This window comes from Camelus ferus, chromosome 8 (genome assembly GCF_009834535.1).
Source record: "Camelus ferus isolate YT-003-E chromosome 8, BCGSAC_Cfer_1.0, whole genome shotgun sequence".
NCBI lineage: Eukaryota > Metazoa > Chordata > Mammalia > Artiodactyla > Camelidae > Camelus > Camelus ferus.
Window position 1 is genome coordinate 10,587,858 of NC_045703.1, and position 25,515 is coordinate 10,613,372.

The 25,515-nt window shown below is 40.5% G+C and overlaps 1 protein-coding gene and 1 non-coding gene across 6 annotated transcripts in view; both read right to left on the reverse strand.

The window, feature by feature from the left end:
* Positions 1 to 396: 396 nt before the first annotated feature.
* On the reverse strand, positions 397 to 468 carry TRNAP-AGG. Its single transcript has one exon. It is a non-coding gene; the product is annotated as a tRNA-Pro (tRNA).
* Positions 469 to 14,650: 14,182 nt separating this feature from the next.
* The window catches only part of ADGRB3 (adhesion G protein-coupled receptor B3), a 685,483-nt gene continuing 674,618 nt past the window's right edge, over positions 14,651 to 25,515 (reverse strand). For all 5 annotated transcript variants that reach the window (XM_032484465.1, XM_032484463.1, XM_032484464.1 and 2 more), the window contains 2 exons: positions 21,918 to 22,022; positions 14,651 to 15,438 (listed from right to left, as the gene is read on the reverse strand). In XM_032484465.1, the coding sequence (XP_032340356.1) occupies positions 15,250 to 15,438; positions 21,918 to 22,022 (294 nt within the window). In that variant the 3' untranslated portion in view covers positions 14,651 to 15,249. The remainder of the gene's footprint in view (positions 15,439 to 21,917; positions 22,023 to 25,515) is intronic.

A 25,515-nucleotide genomic window follows, 5' to 3' on the forward strand; every position in this document is an offset into this window, starting at 1 on the left:
TAGTGTTTGGTCTCACAGCCCATGGTGCAGCCAGGGACAGCCTTCATATTTGCATGACTGCCAGCAAGAAGGAGCAAGGAAGGGCAACCCTTTCTTCTAATGAAACTTTCTAGAAGCCCCATGTAATACAGTACTCCTACTCACATCACACGGCCACATGTAGCTGCAAGAGAGGCTGGGACATGTAACCATTTAAGTGGTTAACACTATGACCAATTAAAAATCTAGACTTTGTTTAAGAAAGTAAAGGAAAAGGAATTTCTGGCAGATCTGGCAGGCAATCAGCTATCTTTGCCATATTAGCTTTCCTGAATTTGCATTCTACTCATTGGAGATATCATTTATTGAGGATAGACTTTTAATTTAATTTAATTTAATTGCACTTAATTTTTTAACTGGAGGTACTGGGGATTGAACCCAGGACCTCATGCATCCTAAGCATGTGCTCTACCACTGAGCTGTACCCTCCACCCTCCAATTTCACTGTGATTCAACAAATAGAGTCAAAAATAAAAATGACCTTGGGGTAAGTTTCATGGGCTGGATCTTTTCCTATTACAGAGAATTTAAAAGAGCACTAGTAAAGAAGAGCGAGATAACAAATCCCCTGTATTTACAAGTGTTATTCTAAAGGAGAAAATACCTTCCTCAGTTGTGATTTTTACAAGATTTTTCCTACCAAGAATACTTGGCCAAGTGGGTGGGAGTGGCCGAAATCCAGTGCCCGTGAAGGCCAGCAGCCACGCTGTAGCCTCTGCTCTGTCTCCAGGGAAGCCTCCATCAAACCTCCCTCTGACTGTGACCTTCCGGCTGCTCCAGCCATGTCCTTGCTGCCTTTCTCAGACCCCTCCTGACTCCTCCTTTCAGCCCTTCTTCTGCCCTCCTTTTTCCTCTCACAACTCCCACTTCCATGTTCTCTGTTTTCTACCAGGTCTGACACTATTTCATATTTCCTTCTATGAAACCGTCTTTCTTTTTTTTAAATTCGTCCACACACATTGCAAGTCAAAGGGTTCTATAAGGGTTCTTATGAGAAACAGCAGACTCTTACCCCTACACCTCACCCTTTTCTGCTTCTAATTCAAACATATATTCAACACATCCTGCCCTGAGCCCCTCCTGTAAGCCCCACACTGGTCCACAGTCAGTATACGTTAGTGTGTAAAATAGATGAAACTCCTTGCCTGCAGCGACTTCTTTTCCTTCTGATTGGGAGGCACAGACAAAACACAGTAACTCTGCCAAGCAAGTAAATTACATAATATGTGCATTGCGGTAGGAGTTGTTGGGGAGAGAACAGAGGGAGGGGAGGGGGTCCTGAGCATGGGAAGGAGATGAGGACAGAATTCTTTTTTTTTTTAACTGAAGTATAGTTAATTTAAAATGTTGTTTTAGTCTCTGGTGTATAGCATAGTGATTCAGTTATATATATATATATATATATATATATATATATATATATATATACATACACACACACACGTATATATTGTTTTTCATTATAGGTTATTATAAGTTATTGAGTGTAATTCCCTATGCTATAGTTGGTCCTTGTTGTTTATCTGTTTTATATATAGTAGTTCATATCTGCTAATCCCAAACTCCTAATTTATCCCTCTTCCTTTCCCTTTTGATAACCATAAATTTATTTTCTATGTCTGTGAATCTGTTTTGTAAATAAGTTCATTTGTGTCTTTTTTTTTTTTTTAAGATTCCACATATGAGCGATATCATAGGGCATTTTTCTTTCTCTTTCTGGCTTACTTCACTTAGAATGACAGTCCCCAGGTCCATCCATGTTGCTGTAAATGGCATTATTTTATTCTTTTTTATGGCTGAGTGGTATTTCATTGTATAAATACATCACAGCTTCTTTATCCAGTCATCTGTTGATGCACATTTAGGTGCTTCCATGTCTTGGCTGTTGTAAATAGCACTGCTGTGAACATTTGGGTGCACGTGCCTTTTCAAGTTAGAGTTCCTTCTGGATATATGCTCAGGAGTGGGGTTGCTGGATGATACGGCGAGTCTATTTTCAGTCTTTTGAGGAATCTCTATACTGTTTTCCATAGTGGCTGCACCAAACCACATAGGGAGGGGTACTTTCAGGTCCTCTAGGCATAAGGTGAGCTTGTTCATTTTTAAGAAAATGGTTTGTGTACATAGCAGTATCATGACCCAAGTCCCATCATTCTGGCAGCCACAGGTGGAGGGTCTGTACGGCTGCAGGTGGACCAAACTCCCAGAACACAGGGGAGCATGAGCTCCATGGCTAAAGCAAAGCAAGAATCTGAACCAAAGGGTCAAAAACTTTTTTTCACCTTTAATTATCCTTCAGTTGTTTTCTTCAATATCTCTCCTTCTGTAGTAGGTAATGATTTAGAAGCAGTTTTCTTATTGGCCTGTTTACCTTATTTTATGTTTTCAAATACTTGAGTGATGATGAGAGGAAGGTGGGACACGTACTATGGGCCGCTTTTCTTTCTACAATATGTTGTACCGCTGTAACAGGGGAGAACACATCTGACTCCATATTGGATCTGTTCCTTTAGCTCTAACCCTGTGCTCTGTTTCCTGGGCTTAGTCATGTTGGTTCTGCACCTTTTGTAAAAAAATATTGCTTATAGCCTGAAATACACAGGAGAGCCTATTCTCAAGGCTCTGATCTTTAAAGATATTACCACTTTCCCATTCACATAGAGATAAAAAGTTGCAGAATAGAAAATAAAATTTGTCTTGTTGGAGGTTTGCAGGGGCACCATGACCTGACCTACATGGACAGCTGGAAGAACAAAGGATTCTGACACCAAGAAGTTTGCAACAACCAACCATACTGCCTCCCCATTTTAGTATAAAAAGAGTCTGAATTCTGACTTGGAGAAGATGATTCTCCAGGACATTAGTTTCCCATCTTCTCTGTCTGCCAGCTTTCTGAATATAGATGTAATCCCTTGCCCCAACACTCATCTCTCAATTTATTGGCCTGTTGTTCAGCAAGCAGTACAAGTATGGACTTGGTAACAGCCAGCATTTAAAATTTTTAACTAACATGTTTATTTTCTTTTGGAAATTGGAGAATTAAATTGGGGGCTACATCAATTATAAAACTGTGGTGAAACCATCTCTATGAAACTCTAACTTCAACGTTTTGATTGACGCAATGTGCCACTGTGAAGACAAGTCTGTGAGGGTCACACCTCCCTGAACATCTTGCTGGAAACCTCAGTTGCTTTGTGACAACAGTAACCCATATTCACATGTTTGGTGTTGTTGGCAAGTGATGTTATAGGCGGATGCTGTATCTGAACACAAGCTTTGCTCGAAATGTTATAACAATTTAAATAATTCAGATACCTGTCTTTTCTGCAAACTTAAAAACATAATTTAGGATAAGCAAATTTTATTCCCTGAAAATCTGCTGAAGTGTTCTAGAAAGATCTAGATGTCAGGTAATTACAGTGCTAGTTTTCTTTTACTGGGAAGGAGAACTATTGAAGTTATTCCAATAACTTTTATGGACCTCTTTTTAAAAAATTATTATGTGGTTAGGTAACATTTTTCAAGGTCATCAGTAGCTCTCCCTGTGGGACAGTAACTGGAAGAAATTCTCCGCATTACTTTAGCAGTTCAAGGCCCCATCAGCCTACCTACAGATGTATTTTCAAATAAACAGTCGGCAAATTTTTCTTTTTGTACAGTGTTCTTTTCTGAAAAATAAGAGATCATTTGTGTTTCTTTCAGAAATAATAGATCAGACTCTGAGGTCAACAAAGCAAAGATTATTGCTGCAGGGTTTGCAAATATTCTATTGTGTGTGGGGGGGTCTTAGGGTTAGTCACTGCCCTAGAGAAGCTTTTCTAGAATGTTCCCAGACTTGGGGTGGTAGACAGAGTAGTGCCCAGGGTCAGGAAAGATTGGACAATAGCTGCTATGCCCCTTTGAGCCTTCAAGCTTTGCAGAGGAGAAGTCAGTCAGGTTAAACAGGGTCAACTCACCAGGAATCAACTAGGTGAAAAAAATCCCTTAACTGAACACCACTTGGCATTAGAAAAATGGATTTGAGAAGTCGGATTCTGCTTGTAATCAAATAGAGAAAAAGCCTCTTAGCGATAAGGCAGAGGAAATACATGGCTACACCTCACAAGGGTCTGTTCCCTGTCACCAACCAGTATTGGCAAGTGGTGGCTTTCTGTCACTTCCAATTCTGCTTTGCGGATGTCCCCAACCACACTTTCAGCTCTGCTGATTACATCAGGAAACGAGTCGGCTGCCTGGTAATCTACTTTTTAATAACTTAGTTCTTAACTGCATTTGTTATCCTGATTAGAAGAGAAAAAGATTTCTTCATTCTCAGAAAAAGGAGTCAATCATTGCTGCTGGTGGGTATTTACATGGGGTCAGGCCAGTCTTATCGTATATTTCAATCTCTTCTTACTCTCTCTGAAGAAAGAAGACATTTTCATAGCACCTCTCCTAGAAGATTATGTCACTGGATTGCGTTACCCAAACAGCTGTTCCCTGTGATGTGACGGTGTGTGAAATGGTCTTAAAGAGCTAACTTTCTTCTTTTTTTCTTTTAGGAGAGTTTGGGAGCATTAAAACAAAGTGTTTTGTTTCATTAAAAACAAAAAGGTACTAAAATTTTTTAAAAAGCTATACATTCTCAAGGGCCTTGTCAAACAGTAAAATGAGGCATGCACCATGAACTTCTCCCTTGGGACACCAGCAGGGGACACTTTTATCTTCCTTATAAACCCTGGGCTGGTCAGGAGATGGCACTCCATGGAGATTTACGTTCCTGAAAGTTCAGCCAGGGCTGAAAAGAATCACATGGCCTCTTTCTTGACTGACAAACATTTCCCCAATATGATCTTTCTATATTTGGCTAATATGACTCATTGCAGTGTTCATAAATTTTATGGGTCAAAATCCCTCATTGGAATTGTAGACTCTCTAAGTTGGAGCAGACCTTAAAATGTCACCAGATTCAACACACTTTCCGCCAAGAAGTAAAGTTATTACTAGATCTACTTGGCTGTCCCACCTTCTACAGAACTGGGAATCATTATGTTCATATACACTGCCCCTCCTGTCTTGCTGTTATTCGTTTCCTCCTCTGACACATATTCTTGTCTGGCAGATTTTTGTTTCCATCTCTCATGCATTAGTAATCAAAACAATTGTTCTTTTGGGCCACTGGGAATAGTAGTTAGTGGTTGTTGTTATAATCAGCTGTAGCTGAGGTTGAATGACTTCCTGAAGTTAAAAATCTCATTCTTAATCTTGACCAGTACTTTGGCGAAAGATAAAAATGGACTTCAAGCAGATGAAAAACCACATTCGTTTCTCTAAATATGAGACTTCTGTGGTGCTGTTATTACATTTGCACAGTGAGTTTATACTGTTTACTAGAGAACTAATTTCCCTTAGACAACATAGCTAAAAAAAAACCTGTGTTGGAAAAGAAATTAAGAAGATTTGTTCGTTGTTCATGGCAACAACTGGCACACAGCTGCAGGTCCCTGGGCCGCGGTCTTCACAAAGGTCCCTGTGGCTGGACATCCCTCTCAACGTCTCAGCATGTCCCCTGCATCCCCATCACCTGCCGCTGCCTTCTCCTCTTACCACCTGCCCTGCCTTCCCATTCATGACACCAACAGTGCTTCTTGGTCTCTCTGTTTGCACAGTGTTTTCCCCAAAGACCAGCTGCCTTGTGATTCCCATGAGTCTTACATGCTTCATACCTATGCCTTTTCTATTTCTCTTAACTTAGCTGTCAGTTCTCAACCTGATCATCTCTCTTTGTCTTCCTACCTCGCCCCTCCTTCCACTCTCCCCTTCCTCATCCACCAGCCCCTAAAAATAATGGTCCTGATTTTAATCCAAGTGTTGCCGAAAAACACTGGCAAATCGATGTTCATTCTCTGATTTCTATTTTTTCAAGTCTTCTTTCCATTTGGTTTTTCATAAATTTTTTAACAGCAGAAAATCTTCCTAGCCAAGGAGTATATGAACGTATACCATTTTGCAAGAGTATGAAATGCAATGAGGCAGATGCCTGTGAGTGCCTACCAGCTTCTCTTGGATGCGCAGTTAAAGGCAGCAAGATGATTCCTTTGAATAATGAAATCATTTTTAGAGATTATTCTCTTTGAGTGTCAAATGATAAATTTGGGGGGAAAAAAATCTTCCATGCTAGAATGATAACACTGGAAGTTAATTATACTAATTGAAACAGGGTCAGGAAGGTCCCTGAACAGCTGTAGCAAAGTGAAGCGTTGGAAATTATGAACAAGGGCTAGAATCTTGCTCTATAAACACACGGTTGTCATAATGTCACTGTCAACAGGAAGATGTGCACCCTCAGCTCTGCCGTGTCCCGGGAAGGGTCTCTGCTTGGGCTCCTGAGGTACCTGGACGGGACGCGGTTACTAACAGTTTTTTGGTTGCTCCAAAATAGCACTTAGAGAATTACCTTTAAAAACTGCACAAAATAATCTGTAGCGTGTGATGCTCTTTTATACCATCGTGATGAAGTTTTCCTTTGCCACCGGGTAGATGATCTGCACCATTAAAGGGACTGTGATGAGGACAAATCCTCGGTGCCTGTTCAGGAGGCCACCAAATGGAATTCTGTGATGCTCTCTCTACTTTGCCGCCAAACTTGGCAGGGACAGAGGGGAGCACTAGGCCCACGCTGAGAATGCTGCTTCAGCCCAAGCACCGTCTCAGCATGACAGCCAGCCCTGAACAGTTTCACACACGCCTTGGTGTTTCCTCTCTCTCTTACAGCCTGGCCAGTGAGCCTCCCAGCAAATGAGGACACGGGTTGGTAAAGCTGGAGAACCCTGAAACTGATTGGAGCACCTAAATTCATTTCATTTTCATTTCTTTTTCTTTCTTTTCTTCCCCTCCCCCCTTTTTTCAAATGGAGGTACTGGGAATTGAACCAGCTACCTCCAGCGTGCTCAGCATGTGCTCTACCATCTGAGCTGTGCGCCCTCCCCCCCGACTCCCGTGGAGAGCCTCAGTCCAAAGCATGATGAGTGGTATGCTTTCTATCTGCACCTGGCTCCGCGGAGAAAAGCAGGTCCAGCTCTTACCCATTGGATAAATGACCGAGAGTGAAATTGTGCAAAGAAAGTGCTTTACCCAAAATCTCCCATGGGATGAGCCATTTGACGTGGCTGGTCTGTCTGGAGGTTGGATCTACAGATGTCTGGAAGTGAAAGGAAAGGGAACGCTGCCCGAAAGCTAGCTCTATGCCCAGGTCCTACAACACGAGTAAAGAAAAGTCCTCCTCGTGATGGTCACACGGTGGAGGCTGTTTGCTCAGAGTGAGTGGTGGGAACACCTCTCTTTGTCAGCAGTCTGTCTGCTGAGGTGATGAGTTGGCAGGACTCAGGGATGAAGAGGCTTTGCCAGGAATTCACTTACTTCTTTATTCTGCTTCCCTGATCTTTGGGCCACTGGCAAGATTAGGTGGTGAAAGAAGGGCCAATCAGTTGTTTCCAGGGCTCTGTTTCCCTCTCCTCCAGTGAGGAGATGAGCAAGGAGCAGCTACGTGAAAACCGGGGACCAAATCCCTTCCTCCACCTGCTCAGGCTCAAACATGAGAATCACTGGACGTGGACTCAACAGTTCTTATTAAAGGCTCAGATGGTGTCTATCTGTCTGTCTATCTATCTATGAACATGATCTGCTTTAGCAGCCTGATGATACTGGCCTCTAAGCAAAAGTTACTTTGACATCAAACTCTGGGATCTCGGTCTCTCACGTGCCCTCCTGTGAAACCAAACCAGGTCTTGTGTTCTGGGGAAGCTCTGGGCTGTTCTTTCTCAGCATCCTTCTGTGTTGAAGGGGGCAGTCTTCTGAATACCCATGTCTCTCTGCTTGATTCTGCCCATCTGCCCTTCATTCATCCAAAGTATGAGTTTAGCCTTGAACTTTCTACTATCTGAAAATTATCCAGTTTTCAGCAGAATCATCGGGAGCTTAGACTCTGGGGCTGAATTATGAGGATGAGTCTCCTGGATCTGCTATTTACTGCCCTGTGTGGTGTTGGAGATGTCATGGCTCTCAGTTTCTTTACTGTAAAATGGGAATAATGGTAGAACTTGCCTTTTAGATTAATTTTAAGAATTAAATGAATATTTACTTTATGTATTCCAAATACATAAAGAATTCGTAAGCACTCAGAAAGAGATTATGATTATTATTAAAACCTCTGTTTTGGAAAATCATACTCATGGGTGATTTCTTGAAGTAGATTGGGTGGTCTTTTATTTTTGGATTCAGCCTAGGAGAGCTTTGTCCTTGTTAGCACAATGTTTTGACTCTGTAAAACTGGTTTTGGTGATTGTACTTGGGGGTTAAATATTTACTCGTATGAGGATTCGCTAATGAAAGAGAAACAATAGAGTGTGTATAATGTTTTTTTAGAAAGACTTATTTTAAGAAATCGATTCATGTGATTGTGGGGGCTGGTGAGTCTGAAATCTGTGGGGCAGACCAGCAACTGGAGACCCTGGAGGAGTTGATGTTGCAATTCTAGTCTGAGGGCATCTGGGGGAAGAACCCCTTCTGCACTGGGAAACCTCAGTCTTTTTATCTCAAGGTCTTCCACTGATTTTATAAGGCCCACCTATACTATAGAGGGTATCTGCTTTAGTCAAAGTCTACTGATTTCAAGTTTAATCTCATCCAAAAAATACTTCACAGTCACATGTAAGCAGGTGTTTGACTGAATACTGTGGTCTGGTTGAGTTGAGATATAAATGAACCATCACGTGACACTTCAAGAAGAGACATGACAATTATCTTCTGTAAAGCTCAGGGAATTTACAAGGAGGCCATTGATAAGGAATTTATCACGTAGCACAGCATGAGGGTTCATGGGATGCAACTCTGGGTCTTCAGCTTCTATGGAGGAAGTGTTAGCTTTCATCATAGGGACACTGTGAACTCCGCAACTAATTACAGTCTCTATATCTGCATTGGTTGCTAAGAAGCCATCTCTTGTGGCCGCTCCAGAGAAGAATCTAGAATGTTGAGGCATACATTTTGGGTGTTAAGTTAGCCTCTGTGTCACCTTGATTGTTTTTCCTCAGTTTTCTTTTTTCACTTATGTCTCAATGCCATTTCCAAGTCTTTCCACAGCACACTCATCTTTCTTTTCCCCATAAAACATTAAATTATTCTAATTCTGCTTGTTGGTCTGTGTGTCCCCAAAGATACTAAATCCTTTGAAACTAGGGACCATGTTTTACTCACTGTTTCATCACCACCTCCTAACACAGTGTCTACTGCTGCAGCTGGCTCTAAATATTTGCTGAAATAAATATATTTATATGTGTGTGTGTGTATATATATTTGTAAACCACCTCAAGTTCACTTCAGAATAAAGCACAACATAATTACTACATAAAATTATCTTTCAGTCTCTATACACAATTCTCCATGAATTTTAGAAATGCAATTCTAGATTTGAGAGAGAGAAAAAGAAAGTACAAGATCATGTTAGACCTTCATTTGAAAAGTGGACACAACCTCCAAACCAATTAAACAGAAGAACATGGGTAGAAAGCCTGACCTTCAATTCTAATCTTTGTTGAAAATTGCTTATTAAAAGCCTGCTGGCTCCTCCTCCAGGAGTTTTGTGGTTTTGGTGAGGAGGAAGGTGTGATCAGAGACTCTCTTCAAGAGACTTTGACGGCCTCTTACATAGGTGGTTGCTAGCAGAAGGGTTATTTTCACAATGAGCTGCTTGGCTTTTCATAAGGGTAAGAAATGCTCAATGCTTCTAGGTGGGTGTTTTCATGAGTCTGGACTCCAGTGGATTAAGCTCCTGGATGAGCCTTAACTTTTGAGCTGTTATTTAAATATCAATTCATTGCCTTGTGACCAAGAAGGCCTTCACACTGTCCTCACTTGACTGAACTTCAGACAGGATTCTTCTTGACTCTCTAGGCCCCTGGCCTCCCTTTTCTTAGAGCATTTACTTCAGAAAACTTGGAATTGTAAGTCCTCTATCTGTCTCTGTGAGATGTAGACCTTTTAAAAAGCCTTTGCAGGCTCTGCAGGCCAGGGATGTCTTTCTCCAGCACTTGAACCGAATCTCTGAAATGTGAGCATCAGGGAAGACGGGACCTCCACGTCCCAGTCTCTGTGGGAGAGTAGGAAGGAGCCCAGCTTCAATGGGAGTCTTGCTTCAAGAGTAACTCTCTCTCCCCTCAAAAAGAGATGAGGAAGTTTACCTTCCTTTTGGGTAAGGCCAATTACCAATCTGCACCTCTATCCCATCGCTATGTGAATCAGAAGCCAAAGCATCTTTTTTCTTTTCTTTCTTTTTTTTTTTTACATTTTAGAAAGGTAAATATTTCTGAACCAGTACGTCATATCAGCAAGTTGTGTGGTAGAAAGGTACAAGGAGTCCAAACGCAGAGATGATTGGTAAGCTCAGAATTGAAGAAAATTAGGAGTTCTCATCCTTACTTGTAACATTTACCACTTTCACTTTGGAATCATTTTGGCTTAAAGAGCTACAGCTATTGTTGACATATGAGAAAAACCCTTTCTTGGAATCACTGCTGGCTAAACACTGACAGTTCTTGAAAAATTCTTCTTGCTGCAGTGGGCTTACTTTCTTTCACTGTGATAATGTGGAAATTCACCTGACCAAATTTTATTTAGGTGTCTTGCCTTGAACTCTGGACCATCCTTGAGTTTAAACAGCTATCAGGAGACTCACCAAGCATGGAAGGGGGAACAACCTCCCTTACCCATCTGTCTATCCCAGAACTGGCCACCAAGAAAGACATTTCCTGTTCAGCTACCTGGTCCTACTGCCTGGCCATCCCACACTCCCACACCTCGTTCTTCCCTTTCTGCCTGGTGCGAAGGTTCTAGATCTGATAGTTGGAGTGTTCTCCTTATTGTAATAGCATTTTTTCATGTATCTTTTAAAATTTTTTATTGAAGTATAGTTGATTTTACAATGTTGTGTTAGTTTCTGGTGTACAGCGAAGTAATTAATTTATAGGTTATTACAAGCTACTCAATATAGTTCCCCGTGCAATACAGTAAGTCCTTGTAGTTTATCTCTTTTATATACAGTAGTATGTATCTGCTAATCCCACACTCCTAATTTATCCCTCCCTCTACCCCTTCTTCCATTAGTAATCATAAATTTTATTTTTCTATGTCTGTGAGTTTGTTTCTGTTTTGTAAATAATATCATTTGTATCTTTTTTTTTAACAACAGTCTTTTCAAATAAAGGCTATCCTCACCTAAGTCTGGATTTGTTTTTCCGTACCCCCCCTCCCCCAAATGATTGTCATTTTCTTTGCTTGCCAAAGTTTCTTCAATCTCTTTATTTTTCTGGTTCTCTGTTCTTAAATCTCCTTTCTGTTGTACTACCCCAGTCACAAATAACTATGTCTCAGGGGGCAAGAGGATTTTGTCATGGGAAATTGTGTAGACTGACATGCTGGACACATATTTGTTTTGTATTCTTCGATGAAGTGCTACAAAATTGTAGAATTTCATTCATTGATTTTGACATAGGTAACGCTGGAAAAGCGTTCTCCTAAGAAGCTCAGAATGATTCAAAATTTATAAACCGAGTTTTTCCGAAGCCACGGTTTATTAACCACACCTTTTTTTAAACTACTATCGCAACTGGGTATTTTTACCGAGGGTCTGAATCCAATCTGAAAATTCAAGTTGGCTTTTCTTCCGTCTGCTGTTGCCCATGTGCAGGCCATAACAAGACTAGTGGAACTGCAGCTACATTTAAAGTGGATCTGGGAGTAAAACAGCTGCAAATGGAACAACACGAGGGGTTACAGATCCAAATCTGTTTACGGTCACCTGTGAGTTTTGGATGAGCTGTGCTTTTCCGCTGCAGTCAGCTCCTGGCCTCAGCACTCCTGTGACAGCTAATCCATGTTTTCAGTTTTATGTCTGTACTAGCCGCCTGACAAACGTCTCCAGGCAAGTTGTTGCTATTTGATTTGGGGACTTAATAATCTAGAAGAAACAACTAGAAACACCATGGCATCGTGGGAATGGCCCCAAAGTAGAAGTCAGAAGACTTGAGCTGTAGTACTGGGCCTGTCATTTATTCATAGTGACCTTAGGTACGTCACTTAGCCACTTCTGAGCCCCATTTCCTTATCCCTCTTTCCAGAGTAACTAATTCCTGCCCTGTGTGGTAATCTTAAGGACAAAAAGACAAAATAATAAGAGCTTGTTAATATTTAAAGAATATTAGTACTTGTTTCATATACATCTGTCTTTAATATATTGTGAACTACCTAAAACAGAGGTTTTAGAGAAACAAACACGTAATAGTTGTTCAGTAAACTCCTTTGGCTGTATGGCTGGACATTTATGACTATAAGCAATGCTAAAATAAATTCCACAAGTAGTTCAACAAAACCTTCCTTGCGGGAACATTATTGTGCGAGGTCCCTTAAGATATACGAAAATGGATCAGGCATGCCTCCAGGCACCTACAGTCCCATCCGAGGAAATCAGAAATGCATATAAAGAGCAAGACAAAAGATTTCAGAAGTCCTGGGAGAGGTGCCAAGGCAGTGCCCTAAGAGTTCCCAGGAGACGTTATTTTCTAGAGTGGAAAATCATGAAAAACTTGGTGAGGACGACATTTGAGGGGTACCTTGAAGCATAAGTAAAAGCTGGTCGTGGGAGAGGGGAGACCTTCCCGACCAAGGGCAGGAAGACCCTGGTAGGTCATGAGTGTGCAGTGGGCTCCGAGGGTCACGCTCAGGACTGTCTAAGGGGACAGCTGCAACCCCACTTTGGCGAAGCGTGTGTGTGTGTGTGTGTGTGTGTGTGTGTGTGTGTGTGTGTGAGTGCAGCAGAAACTTGAAAGGGGTGAGCTAGAAGAGGGCTTCCTTAAACTTAGGGTCCCTTGATACTTACTAACCTGCATTTTTTTCTATAGATAAAAAACAAACAAAAAGCACCACCATGGCTTGGCATCCTTCTTAGAAAAACCTAAAACTTTACCCTAACATTTTTAAGTATGCAATTTTGGGTTAGCTTTCATATATTCATCAAATATTCAAACATTTAGAGTTATCAGAGAAAAATAGAAGTGAAAAAGTGTAAGATTTTGTTCTACAGCCATGGATAGTACAGTTTTAGAAGAACTATTAGTCTAATAGATTGAATTTATGGTTTTAAACATCTAGAATTTGTTTTCGAATATATGCTTATTGTGGGTTTTTCCCCAGCAAGATTCTACAGTTCGAAATGGGGAGCTGTATATATGATTTTCATCCATTCTGCAAGTTACTGAGATGGGGCTGAGTTGATATTCATATATGTGTATATAAATCATACACGAATATATGTATATGTATGTAACATCATATATGCATATAAAATCATACACATATACATGCATGCATATACATGTGTGTTTATATACAACAGAGAGAGGAAGTGAGAGAAATTTACTAAATATTCCTATCACCAGAAAGTCGTCTGATAAATTTAATAGGCATTAAATATTACAATTACATTATAATTGGCATAAAGTTTATTTTTATTGAAAAACCAGTCCTGGGTTACGTGATACTCTTTTTTGCATAACGATGTCACTTTTATTTTAAAAATCTGATTAAAAATATACTTCTCACGTCTTTACATTGAGCGCATTATGGGCGTCTGACAGGATTCGGTTTTAAGGCTCTAGCTCAGAGGCGCGCTTGAGGTTGGAGCACCTTGGTTTCTGCCCGGTGGCTGCGCGGCGGGGCGGGGTCCCCACGGTCACGGGCCGCAGGAGCCAGCTCACGTGAGTTTTGGCCGGACCACAGAGGACCACGCAGCTCAGGTTTAACCGGCCAACTAATCTAAATAAACGTTCTAGAAAATGGGAAGGCCCCAGTCTCCTCTCCACTCCCTTTGCTGCCCTGAAAGGCAATCCCATCCGTTGCAAAGATGCTGAAATGGCTGCAACCCTTCCGCCCCGGTTTCCTGGAGCGCTGCTGCGAGGGCGCGGGGGCGTCGCCCTGTGGCTCTAAGGCCAGAGAGGCCACGGGGCACAGCTCTGCTGTCGGCTCACCTCGGGCTCTTCAAACCAGGGATCAACCATCTACCCAATACATTCACTCCTATTCTCCTTCTGCTAGAGAATCTACAGATACGATTTTTAAAACATCCTGAATAGGTTCCTTTACCCATACGCTGTGAAGAACAGTGGTACAGTTTCCTTTGTGAAACATGCAATGAACTTCATGCCTTATAATAAACATTTTCCCTGTATTTTTTTTTGTTGTTTGATAACTTACTATTTTCTGCTAGTAGTTGTCTTTTTGCCACAAGATAGAAAAAAAAACCCCCACAAATATTTATGTAAAAGTATGATGGCAGTAGATTTCTGACAAGCCCCATTTATATGGTACATTGTTCCAAAGGGTGTATGAATGGAAAATACAGAAGCACTATACACACTTACTATTACATTTGAGAAATCATTAACCTCAACGGAGTAATAATGGTACGCTATTAAAACCAGGAATACACTTTCAGTATCTGCATTGAGAAAAAAAAAAAACTTTATAAATATGTAAATTTCCGTTCAACAAATCCAAAATAAAATGCACTAAAAAACTGATATGTAGACAAAAGTTTATTTACACCATACAACATTTTAAATATTTTATACACAGCTGCAGCAGAGAAAGCTACTCAGAGCTTTCCAGAGAAAACTGCAATAATAAAGATGTGAAATATATTATTCATATAAAAGTGAGATTATTACTTTATTGCATTTAAAGCAATGAAGAATGTAGCTCAACAAACATTCATTTAATGACAAAAACTTTGCTTTTATATTATAAAGTAAAAAGTGTAGTAATGGCCAAACAGACTGTTATAAACTTTAAAAACTGCATAAATATATACATTGTGCTTCACGGTGAAGTTTTTTGAAAACTAAACCAGATGAAGCAGTTACAACATGAATCGTTGCTTGAGGTTTATCTATAAAGATTACCTTACAAATCCATTCCACGGGTACTTACAACACAGGATGTCCCGAACTGTACACCTGGTCCTCTCTAGTGAGAAGTTACCATAGCAAACACCAGTGACATTTGGCACGTAGAGGTGCTGGCAGAGGAGAGTCACACTGTTCATATAGAAACGTCAGGCTTCCCAAGTCTTAAGTGTCAGTGCAACAAATTTTGTCTCCACCTCAGTCCATGTCGCTTTTGTTAAACTTCTGTTTGAAAGTCACCCTCCTGCACGTCCAGAGGCAAATTCAGACATTTCTCCCACTCTGCTGGCCTCAGTTCCAATGCATCCTTTGCCTCTGTGTCTAAGACATTGATTGTGGTGTAATGTTGGTATTCACTGGGGTTTTTGAAAGTGTCCCATGGATTCTTGTTTGGTGCTGGGTTTTCCTGTTGAGAAGACACAGGGGAAGAGTGTCATTTATGTAACGACTAGGATGGCTGCTTGTTTGAAATCTCCAAGAAGAGAACGCGTTTGTAAGCTTAAGCCAGTTTATGTGATTCAGAGATGATTGGAAATTGTGGCCAGCTGCAGGAAATGGTTTTGATTTTACTTTTCTTTCACGGAACAAACTGATGAACCCTTTCTTTGAGTTATCCTAAAAATTTCCAGCAATCCAAGGAAGTGAATAGTATTAAAGAAGGTGTAATAGACGCATGGTTTGTTTTGGGCATCCTGTGAAATGTCAGTACAGCTATGTGTTCAGGTTGGAAGGAGCGTGAAGTTATCATGAAGATTAAATGCAGAAAGTTTAAGTGTTTTGGCAGTCTTTGGTGGGATAAAAAAATTGAGGATGCATAATAAAGCATGTCATGTAATAATAAAAACCATAACCCAAATTAGCCATATTTCATATAATAAAATTTTAGATAACTATCTTTGCTTAGTTTTTCTTCAATAAATTATCCTTTTTAGAATATGAAAAATGCTGCTATCTTCCCTTATGTAATTTTTTTTTCTGCTGCGCATTCTTCACAATTTTCTACATACTTGGGCTGCATGTTAGCAAAAATCCTTTCAAAGAGCATAGCTTCTTGGAAAATACATCCAGCGATGTAAGCATTTTTTAAAAATGTCTACAAGCCATCACCCCTTCTTAGGTTTCACAGGTCCACACCCTCTTACTACCTAGGATTTAGGATCTGCCTAATTATGACTGCACCAAGACCTTCCATGTTGAAGGTGCTTGATAAATGCATGAGCAGACATCATTTGCAGCTTCCAGAGCCTGATAGCTTGCTGACATTCAGCAGTGAAATTGTTTTAAAGAAGTCATGTTTAAAGATTTCTGTAAAATGCGAGGCTCTGAATGGGATACACTAAGCTGAGTAACGTCAAAGAACAAGAAGGAAACCATGACTGAAAGTGCCTTAGGAAAAAATTAAACCAAAACACTAAAACAGCTATCATTGTTGAAAGTGTCCTTTACCCTCCCCCACCACAAACTCCGACCTTCAACTGACTACAGTCAATTAGCAGGGCAAACATAAAGCTGGCCCTTGAATAATGACTTGGGTTCTGCTCAATGTATAAAAAATCATTCTCTAGTCTGGATAAGCAAAAGAGACAACTTATAGAAACACTTATAACTAGAAATTAATTTATTAAAATTCTCAATGTATTAGATGTTTTCAGCCCTTATGAGCCTTAATCATGAGGACATACAAGAAAAAAATACCTAATAGTAAAGGTTTAATAAAAAGCTAACCTTTAGGGTTATGCAGGGGATTAGTTCTGATTTAGTCTAAGACCCTGAAGTCTCATGAACTACAGTCTTATAACTCTCCCCATTTCTCTTGCCCTTTTTTTTCCCCCCTCTCTCCTTCCTTGCTTTCCTTCAACCCATATTTATTTATCAGCTGCTCTGTGCTGGGCATCACAATCAGCACTAGGGAGAGGAATGTGATAAATCAAATATGGAAAGCACGTGATCCACCAGGCAGCCTCAGATTTAAAGCCTGATAACATGCAGGTCCACAGTCCAGTTGCTTCATTTCCTATGAATGTCACCTTGAGCAATTTACTCCATCTCGCTGAACCGTCACTTTAATATTTGCAAAACAGAGATGTGCTTTGTACTGTGGGCCGAAGGAGATGGCAAAATGTGCAGATCATTACCCACTTTGTGGGGCTGCAAAAAATTAAAAAATGTGGAGGGACCTAGCATGATGCCTGATTTTAATAAATGCTCACTATACAGCAATCATACTCAGCATAAAGTGTTGATAGTTAAGTGGAGGTATAAAATATGTAGTTATATCTGTATTTGTGCTGTGGGAGCTCGAGGAAGGTGGAGAGATGGCTTTCTTTTTGTGCAAAGCACATAGACCTTTCTGAGAAGAGGGATGTTATGGCTGGCATAGAAAAACAGGTTTTGTCATGAAAACATACGTGTGGTTGGAGGTCGGATGGCTGGAAGGGCACGTGGACAAAGAAGGACAAATCCAGGGAGTGTGGAGATGGGACAGCTTAGAACAGCAGCCAATTTATTTTAGTTGGAGTCAAAAAGAAAAGAAGGAAAAAGAAAAAAAGAAAGAAAAGAAAAAGACAAAGAAAAAAACAGGCAAAAGGTGAACTAAAGCCAGATCATAAGAGGTCTTGTATTCCACGCTCCTCAATTTGGAATTTATTTTGAAAGCAATGAAGAGTGGTTGGATGTCTGGGGGCAGGATGGGGATTTGAATCATTAGTCATCAACTGAAAGGAAAACTGGTGTAAATTCTGCTGAATCAAGCCATGGAGTGGATTGCTCCATCTTGGATGAGGTCTGTGTCTAAAGGAGCTTCCTGAGAATCCTTAGTGTGACAGGAAGTTGAATTAGTTCAATCCTAAAAAAATTCAAGATGGTTAAAGTGTTTGTTCCCTTGCTTTAAAAATAAGGGTTCCATTATGTTTGGAACAAGTGTGATTTTCCTTTTAAATTTTAAAGATCTAGCACCATGGATACATAAACTAAAAAGGCTAATTTTAAACCTTGTCAGGATGTCTAGATTCGAATCTCAAAGAGTATTGTTGCCACAGCCTGACTGGGTGAATTTCTGAGAGGTTCTATTAGTGGGTAATCAATTAGTTCAGAAGATTGGCTTTCTTATTCATCTCCTCTGGCATCCCACAGTACTCCCTGCTGCACTGTGGTTCTCACCACTGTTCACAAATGTGTGGACATTCTTTAGGTCAGAGGTATCTTTAGTGGTGAAGAACCTCTGCACCCAGCAATCAGAATGGGTACATGACGTACAGGAAGCCAAGAGCCCAGAAGTCTGGGGGGTAGGGGGTGGTACCAATGAGCTACCCATCATCCACTATGGCTGGGTGTGAGAGCTACCCATTGTCTTCTGTGGCTGGGTGTGGGAACTACCCATCGTCCTCTGTGGCTGGGTGTGGGAACTACCCATCGTCCTCTGTGGCTGGGTGTGGGAACTACCCATCGTCCTCTGTGGCTGGGTGTGGGAACTACCCATCGTCCTCTGTGGCTGGGTGTGACAGATTCTCACATGGAGAGTGTAATACATTCAATGGTCCAGGGTGTGCTCGACTGCAGAACAGCTCCGGGGATCACTTAATTCAACAGGGAGAGCTACCGGGGCCAGGAAATCTTTCAGTGGAGGCCGGAATCTTGATATAAAATTCAATCAGAGTTAGTATAAGTGCCTGAATTTATGTAGCTGTTTTACGTATGTTTGTTGTTGTTTGAACTGAAGTACAGAAAGGAGGAGATGTAGTTAAACTGAAGCATGTGTGATAAAGGCCTAATACACTATACACTTCACATAAGCCAACATGCATGAGGCTTCTAAAAATGCTAATTTGGTCTTAGGCTGTATAAGCAGAGACAGAATTTCAGCTGGATGTGAGAATTCAGAGCCATCCGAAACACGGCAGGGCAGCCTGAGTGTGTCCCGTGGCTCCCAGTCCAGGGGCAGACTGGCTGTGGATAAGTCTCCATCTTTTCTCCCCACCTTCCCTTTCTCTTTTCTTCCCTCCCTCTTTTCTTCTTTCCCTCCTTCTTCCAGCCTACCAGTATTGGGGACAAAGTGAAAGAGAATATGTTTATTCTGTATTCTACAAAAGGGAGAGTTTGGAGATGTTCTTTCAGGGGAGAGATCTTGATGGAGAAGAGGCAGACGCCAGGCGCGGTACAAGTGCCGTTAACAATGCCTTCTCCTGGCAGGTGACTCAAGGGCTGTCCTGCCTGGAAGAGGGACCAAATGGTCTGTCTTTTGGCTTCCTCTGATTCCCCCAAATTCTACATAATTATCATCATTTGCAGTGTTAGGCAGGTGTTGTGAGTAAGCAGCCAGGAAAAAAAAAAGGAAGGAAAGAGATTTTATTGAGGTTTTCATTTTAAAAATGTCTTTCTCCACCCAACTATGTACTGTTTCATTAGCAATGTGCTGCTATGAATTATATGACTGAATTAAGGATAATGAACTCACCCACACGTTCATTATTAATCAAAACTGAGTAAGGAATTTTTTTTCTCTCTTCTCAGATATTTAGGACAACAGTAAAGCAGCAGTGACAACCATCCTCCCCACTCCTAACCTCCCAAATAATAAATATTTATAAATCTTTTCTAGAAAAGGCATGCTGCTGCAGAGATGTGGTATAATTAGCGGACAATTCTGGTTGTCAGGAAACTGAGATACAGATATTTGGCCCATTAATGATTTAATACCCAGACCATACAAGGGGAAATTGCAATCATGTTATAGCAGTCGGCCAGCTGTATCTGGTGCATAAGGCTTTCGGATTTGTAAACATAACATTCTCCTTAAAAAACAAAACAAAAAAACAAAGTTTCTTCAATTTATTTCCATGTTAGCTTTCAATGTTTCAAAATGAACAGCTAGTGTGTTTAGGTCTAATCTCAATGGTGCAGTTTTCATTTTCCTGCTAACTAAAAATTGATGGCTTAATTTTGGGGGAGTAGATGAGAAAGAACTAGTCACTATATCTGAGTGCTTTCTGTATGCCCAGCGTTGCGCTGATGATTCCACATTACGCATGTTTCCTGCTGTATGGAGGACAATAGACTGATATACACAAACTGTTTATGTACACAAACTACTTAACAACAAAGACTTTAAGTGTATAGCATTTCCTATGACCTTCATTTAGCTAACACAGATTAAACCATTCTGACGTGCAGTAAATCAAGAGTAGCCATTTACTGAGAACTTGCCATGCGAGGCCAGAGTCATTCTTAGCATTGAGAGGAATACAAGAAAAACACACAGATGCACACATTCTTGCCCTTGATGTGCTAATGGTACTAATCAGGAAGCTGGGACCAAGACTCAAACACACGTGAAAGAATAGCATTGAGGGATATCAGACATGCCTGATGTTGGGCGGCGGAGGTCCAGCTTAGGGCTGCAAAAGTGTGAGGTAAAGGAGCACCACACTTGGAGTGAAGATGAGTGATGTCAGATGGATGCCCCAGCTCCAGCTGTCACTCAGCTTTTAGCCTCTCAAGGGCCCTACATGCTTTGGAAAGTATGAAGATCAAAGAAAGCATATTACTAATGAATGTTTTCTATGCTCAGTTTGGAAGCAGAAAATTGAGGCTTTGAAACTCGAGTTGGGTCATTTGTTTAAGATCAGATCATTTTTGGTGGAGCCCTCTACTACACATCTTCCTCAACTTACGATGGGGTTATGTTCCACTAAACCCATTGTATGCTGAAAATATAATAAGTCAAAAATGCATTTAATACACCTCACCTACCAAACAACACAGCTTAACCTAGCCTAACTTAAATGTAGTCAGAACACTTACAGTCGGGCAAAATCATCTAACACGAAGCCTGTTTTATAAGAAAATGTTGAATATCTCCTGTAATTTATTGAATACTGTACTGAAAGTGAACGACAGAATGGTTGTAAGTGTATCATTTGCTCACCCTCGTGATCGCGTGCTCACTGCCACTGCCTAGCAGCATGAGAGAGGATTGAACCCCGTATCGCTAGCCTGGGAAAAGATCCAAATTCAAAATTCCAAGCATGACTGCTACCGAATGTGTGTTGCTTTTGCACCATCATAAAGTTGAAATATCTTAAGTCAAATTGTCAGACTGATTTCTGGACTCCCGTTCCAGTGCCCTCACAAATAATCATGTAGCTTCCTCTGGAGCTTGACTGTGCCTTGTACATGGTAACCAAAACGTATCACTTCATTTGATTAAGTCCTATGCTGGGATTATAGGGGTGTGAATGATGAGGAGAGGATGGTCACAATCAACAATCAAAGCTCCGAGTGTTGATGTGTGTCTGGAAACTCTGGGAGACAAAACCTGCCACCGTACGTTTCCTGTAACAACTCTCCCTCTCTCTGTCTCTGTCTCTGTCTCTCTTTATATATATATACATATATATAGATAGATGACATACAGATAGATAAAGATATTACATATGTTATATATAATCTATAAATTTATATTAGAACATATATTATCTATCTGTATTACCTATCTATATTATATATTACATTTTATGAAATGCTAGGTGTTCAAATGAAAATACTTAGTCAACTATTTGGATATCTGAATTAACTGACTTTTAACTCTAATGATAAAAAGGGCCAGGTGAGTCCAGCACATTTCTGATATATAACTAATTGCAATTGGACTTTATCATGGAGAACATTTGAAATACGAATAAAAAGCTTAAAGATTCTGTCATTCCTAATTTGCCTCTTAGTACATTCCAGGGCACATTTTGGGTGGGCTATTACTTTTTTTTTTTTCTGTGTACACCACTCCTATGTTCCCAAGACAACTGGGGGGTCCCCGGCGGGCAGGGATGATAGCGGACAGGACACATCATTCTCATGGCATCAGGCACTGAGGAAGCAAAGCATACTCACCAGGCTGCTTGTATTTGGTATGTCCCGAAATCTGTCCAAAGTTTGAAATTTCTGATTTAGTTCCTGGAACAGTTCCATGTGCCTCTTCCTTGTATGCATGACCTTCTGCAAAAAAGAACAAGATGGGTCTCATTCCTCATTTGATTTATGCATCCGAAGAAGAGATTGAATATTTTGCTTTCCTAATAAGGGAAATTGAGTTTTGCAGGCATTAGGAGGTCCCAAAAGATGCCGCAAATGCAGATGAGTCAGTTGCACCAAATCCATGTTTTACAGTCAGCACTTCTCGAACAGGAAGAATTGGCTTTCTCTTCCACTTACAAGATTACCAAAAAAAAAAAAATATTCTCTTGTGGGTGCATTAAAAATGCAGCAGCCATTCCTGTGTATGATTTTCATCAAAGTTAAAGCTGTTTTACAAAAAGCTGTTACAATATAAAAAAAAAAGTTTAAAAATTTCCACTTGTAAAGCACCCGAGTCTCTCAATGTTTGTCATGGGAAATATTACTTTTTTTTATATTTTATTTCTATAAACACTAAAATTCTAGCTGGCGGTACTAAAGGGGGAACAAAATCCCAGGACCTGCCATTTAAGTCTGACTCAGAGCAGTAAAGTGTCTGAAATATAACATGGAATCTAAAATCTGACAGTTTCCCTGTGAATAATAATTGAGCTTTGCAGAAGGAAAATCTGACCCATAGGTTTCATACATTTGTTTATGAAATAGTACAGAATCTTAACAGTTAGAACTCAGAGCATAAATAATGTGGTTGATACAAGTATATTAATATTCTTCCCTGATTATACCTTCTCCTCCAACTTCACTGTGATTCAACAAATAGAGTCGGAAATAAAAATGACCTTGGGGTAAGTTCCACGGCCTGGATCTTTTCCTATTACAGAGAACTTAAAAGAGCACTAGTAAAGAAGAGTGAGATAACAAATCCCCTGTATTTACAAGTGTTATTCTAAAGGAAAAAATACCTTCCTCAATTGTGATTTTTACAAGCTAAAAAAAAAAATCGAAGTTTTGGTGGTTCTCCAAGATTATGTCTTCATATTTGTGTAGGATTTTATCATCTTTTTAAGCATGAGCTTTGTAGCTCACCAACTGCTCATGTGGTTGCACAGGAAAACTCTATGCACACCTAAGCAGTGAGCTGAACATTTGGTCTATTGTTTTAATTATCGGATATTTTCAAAAGTAAGGATTTGTTTTAAAAAAAGAAATATATCTTCTGGGGGAAGGAATATCTATAATGTCTAATTTTCTTCTCAAAAGACACTTGTGAAGAAGACTTTATCTCCTGGAGAAAAAGGGAGGCAAGAAAGGAATGCAAATGGCGTCTTTAACATATTTTCAAAAGCCTTATTCTCTCTTATGCAACTTTAATTCCCTGTGTTTAACGAATCTGTGTGTAGGCAATGATACTTTGTTTAACTAATTCTTCTACTTTCCTTAGCCTACTTTTAGACAAGAGACTACTGCCCTTTTGAGTCTTGCTATAGAAGATTATTTCCACCTGTGCTTTTCTCAGCTCTAAGAGTTCACCGTGGACATCTCAGGTGGGGAGGATGAGGACACGGCACCATCACTTACAACAGAAACATGAAACACAGCAAGTGGCTACAGAGTGATTAACTCCCCATCAGTTTCGGGGAGAATACAAGAAACAGATTTGCAGGACTTACAGAGAAACACCAGGCAAACATCACTCGACTAGTGATGGCTGATGGAGATTGATGATTTGCATAAGCAACACAATGGAGGGAGGTTGAGGACCAAGGCGCTGGCAAACATTCTATCCTTGGGGAGGTAACTATTCGCAGGCAGCACCAGGTTCTAAGACACTGACTAAAGTCTGGATTTGTGTTACAAGAAATGCTTTAAAACAAACAATCAAACAAACAAAACTAGAGTCCTCAGGATGTTGCATTCCTTTCCAAAGAGAACTTCTTCTAAGAGAACTTCTGACTTTCTTCTAAGATAGTTGATATTATTGGCATAGCTCCCTGTCCTAAGGTGACTGTGGGATGAATTTGTCTGAGTCTCCACTTCTCATTTATCTCCTGAGAGAATCCTGACTTTGCACTGGGGGAATGTTAATCAAGGTCCTTGCCAACACCTGGCAGGAGGAGAATTTTTCCATATCCTTCCAACAAAGTTCTCTGCCGTCTCTTAGTCAAGTCATTCTCTGTCTCTTGCAACCAAATATCTCTAATGGACAAAGTATGTTTAATGAAGCAAACAAAGGGTCAAAAACATCCCATGGAAATGAGGATACATGAACTGATTGGAGTTTTTAATCAATATTTTGATTGTATGGGCAGCACCTATTCTGAACTGAGTGGACTTTCTTTTGGGGAGTTGGATTGTGAGGACATTCTCAGAAATGTACATGGTGGACAGCAATGTTATAGAACCAAAAGCAGTTTGCAGTGTTCTTCATGAGTTCATGAAAGCTACTGTAAACAAAAAGGCTCAAGGAACCTGAAATGAATATAAAACCAAATGAAAAAATTTAGATGCTGAAATTTGGGGCCCTGCTTACCTAGAAACATTAACCGCAGATATATCCTCATGCCAGATAATCGTCCTAATTTGAAATTGCCACCTTGGCGCAGCCAGAAATCACCATAGCAATGATGGCCTGGAGGTTCTGAGAGAAGCACCACCTTCAGGCTGCCGAGGGGGACAGTGTGCGTGTCTGTCGTGGGCTCAGGTTGACCTCCCATGCATGGTTCCTTCTTGTTCACAGACTCAAGTACATCCTTCAGCCTTTTTAGGGGGGAAGGTTCCATCGACAAGAAAGCAGCATCATAGTGAACACTGGGGGGTTTCTAATCCAGCAACACTCCGGGATGAAAACTCAGCTGTGGTTTTAATCTTCACAAATAATAAGGGCACTTTCCCCTTACCTATTTACTTGTCTAAGTAAGTATTTATTTGAAGCTGCCATGCCTTTGATGGTCTTAATCACCTCCCTAGAAGTCTTCATGCTTATTATTCTTATCGGTCCCTGTGGATGGCCATTTTGGGATTTTTACTGACCTTAGGATTTATCTGTTTTCCTTTTTCTTTCTTTTGTGACGTACACATCCCATGTCTCCAAGAAACTGACTTTTGTGACAAAACTGTAACTCCTGTGGATTTCCTTTTTTAAATAAGCAAATGTATTCTAATTGACTATATTTATATAAAATTCAGGTTCCTTCAGTTATAATGCCTATCAAATACTACAGGCATCTCTTGCAGTAAAGACAAATGTTTGGTGAAACTCCATTCCACTCAGATTATTATCACACAGCCTTTTTTGGAGCTGTGTTTAAGGCCCCATCCTGAGAGGACCAGCAACCTAACTGCACAAAAACAGTCTCCCAAACAGCTTACTTCACAGTGTTGCGGGAAAGTGGGTCCTTGCCTCGTGCAGGAAAGAAGTCAAGAGCGAGGCAGGGTAAAGTGAAAGCAAGCTTACTCAGGGAGATGCACGCTCCATAGACAGAGTGCAGTGTGTCTCACTCAGAAAGGAAAATGGCTTAGGACGTACATGCTCCATAGACAGAGTGCGGGCCATTTCAGGAAGCAAGACAGAGAG